Raw genomic sequence first — 558 nt, forward strand, 5'->3', positions numbered from 1 at the left:
ACAAGTGAGGGTGAGGGAGCAGCCACCTGCTGCTTCCAGTGGGGACACTGAGGCAGGGCAGGCACCTTACCCGGTACATGGAGAGGTCGATGCGCAGGGAGTTGTGCAGCTGGTCCAGGAGCTTGACAAAGCGATCTTTCTGTGGAGAAATGCCCCGGGGGCAGGTGAGCAGGGGAAAGGTGGCAGGGACTGACCCCCCACCCTCATCTCTCTCTGCTCTCAGCTCAGCCCTCACTCATCTCTCTCCTTCCTTCCTTCCTGCCGGCTTTCCTTGCTTTCCTTTCCTTCCTTCCTTCCTGCCTTCTTTCTGAGCCCTGAATGGGCAGGACATGCCTGCAGAGAAGAGCATCTCCTTGCTGGTGGCTGGGGCTCACTCAAAGCCCTCAGCAGCTCCTGGGGCACATGTGGCCATGCCAGGTGCAGTTCAGGATGGAGAGGTGACACCACATGTCCCCTGTGTGTCAGCTGGGAGGCTGACAGGCTGCTCTGTCTGCCCTGCCCACAAGAACACTTCTGAGCCTGGGCTCAGGACAAGAGTTGGGGGAGGGGCAGCAGGAT

General features: G+C 59.9%; 1 protein-coding gene across 1 annotated transcript in view; it reads right to left on the minus strand.

Moving 5' to 3' along the window:
- The window catches only part of UNC13A (unc-13 homolog A), a 48,466-nt gene that overhangs the window by 17,210 nt on the left and 30,698 nt on the right, over positions 1-558 (minus strand). The window contains exon 27 of the mRNA XM_031062200.1: positions 71-139. Coding sequence (XP_030918060.1) covers positions 71-139 — 69 coding nt within the window. The remainder of the gene's footprint in view (positions 1-70; positions 140-558) is intronic.

The sequence above is a fragment of the Geospiza fortis genome, unplaced genomic scaffold, assembly GCF_000277835.1.
Source record: "Geospiza fortis unplaced genomic scaffold, GeoFor_1.0 scaffold254, whole genome shotgun sequence".
Taxonomy (NCBI): Eukaryota; Metazoa; Chordata; class Aves; order Passeriformes; family Thraupidae; genus Geospiza; species Geospiza fortis.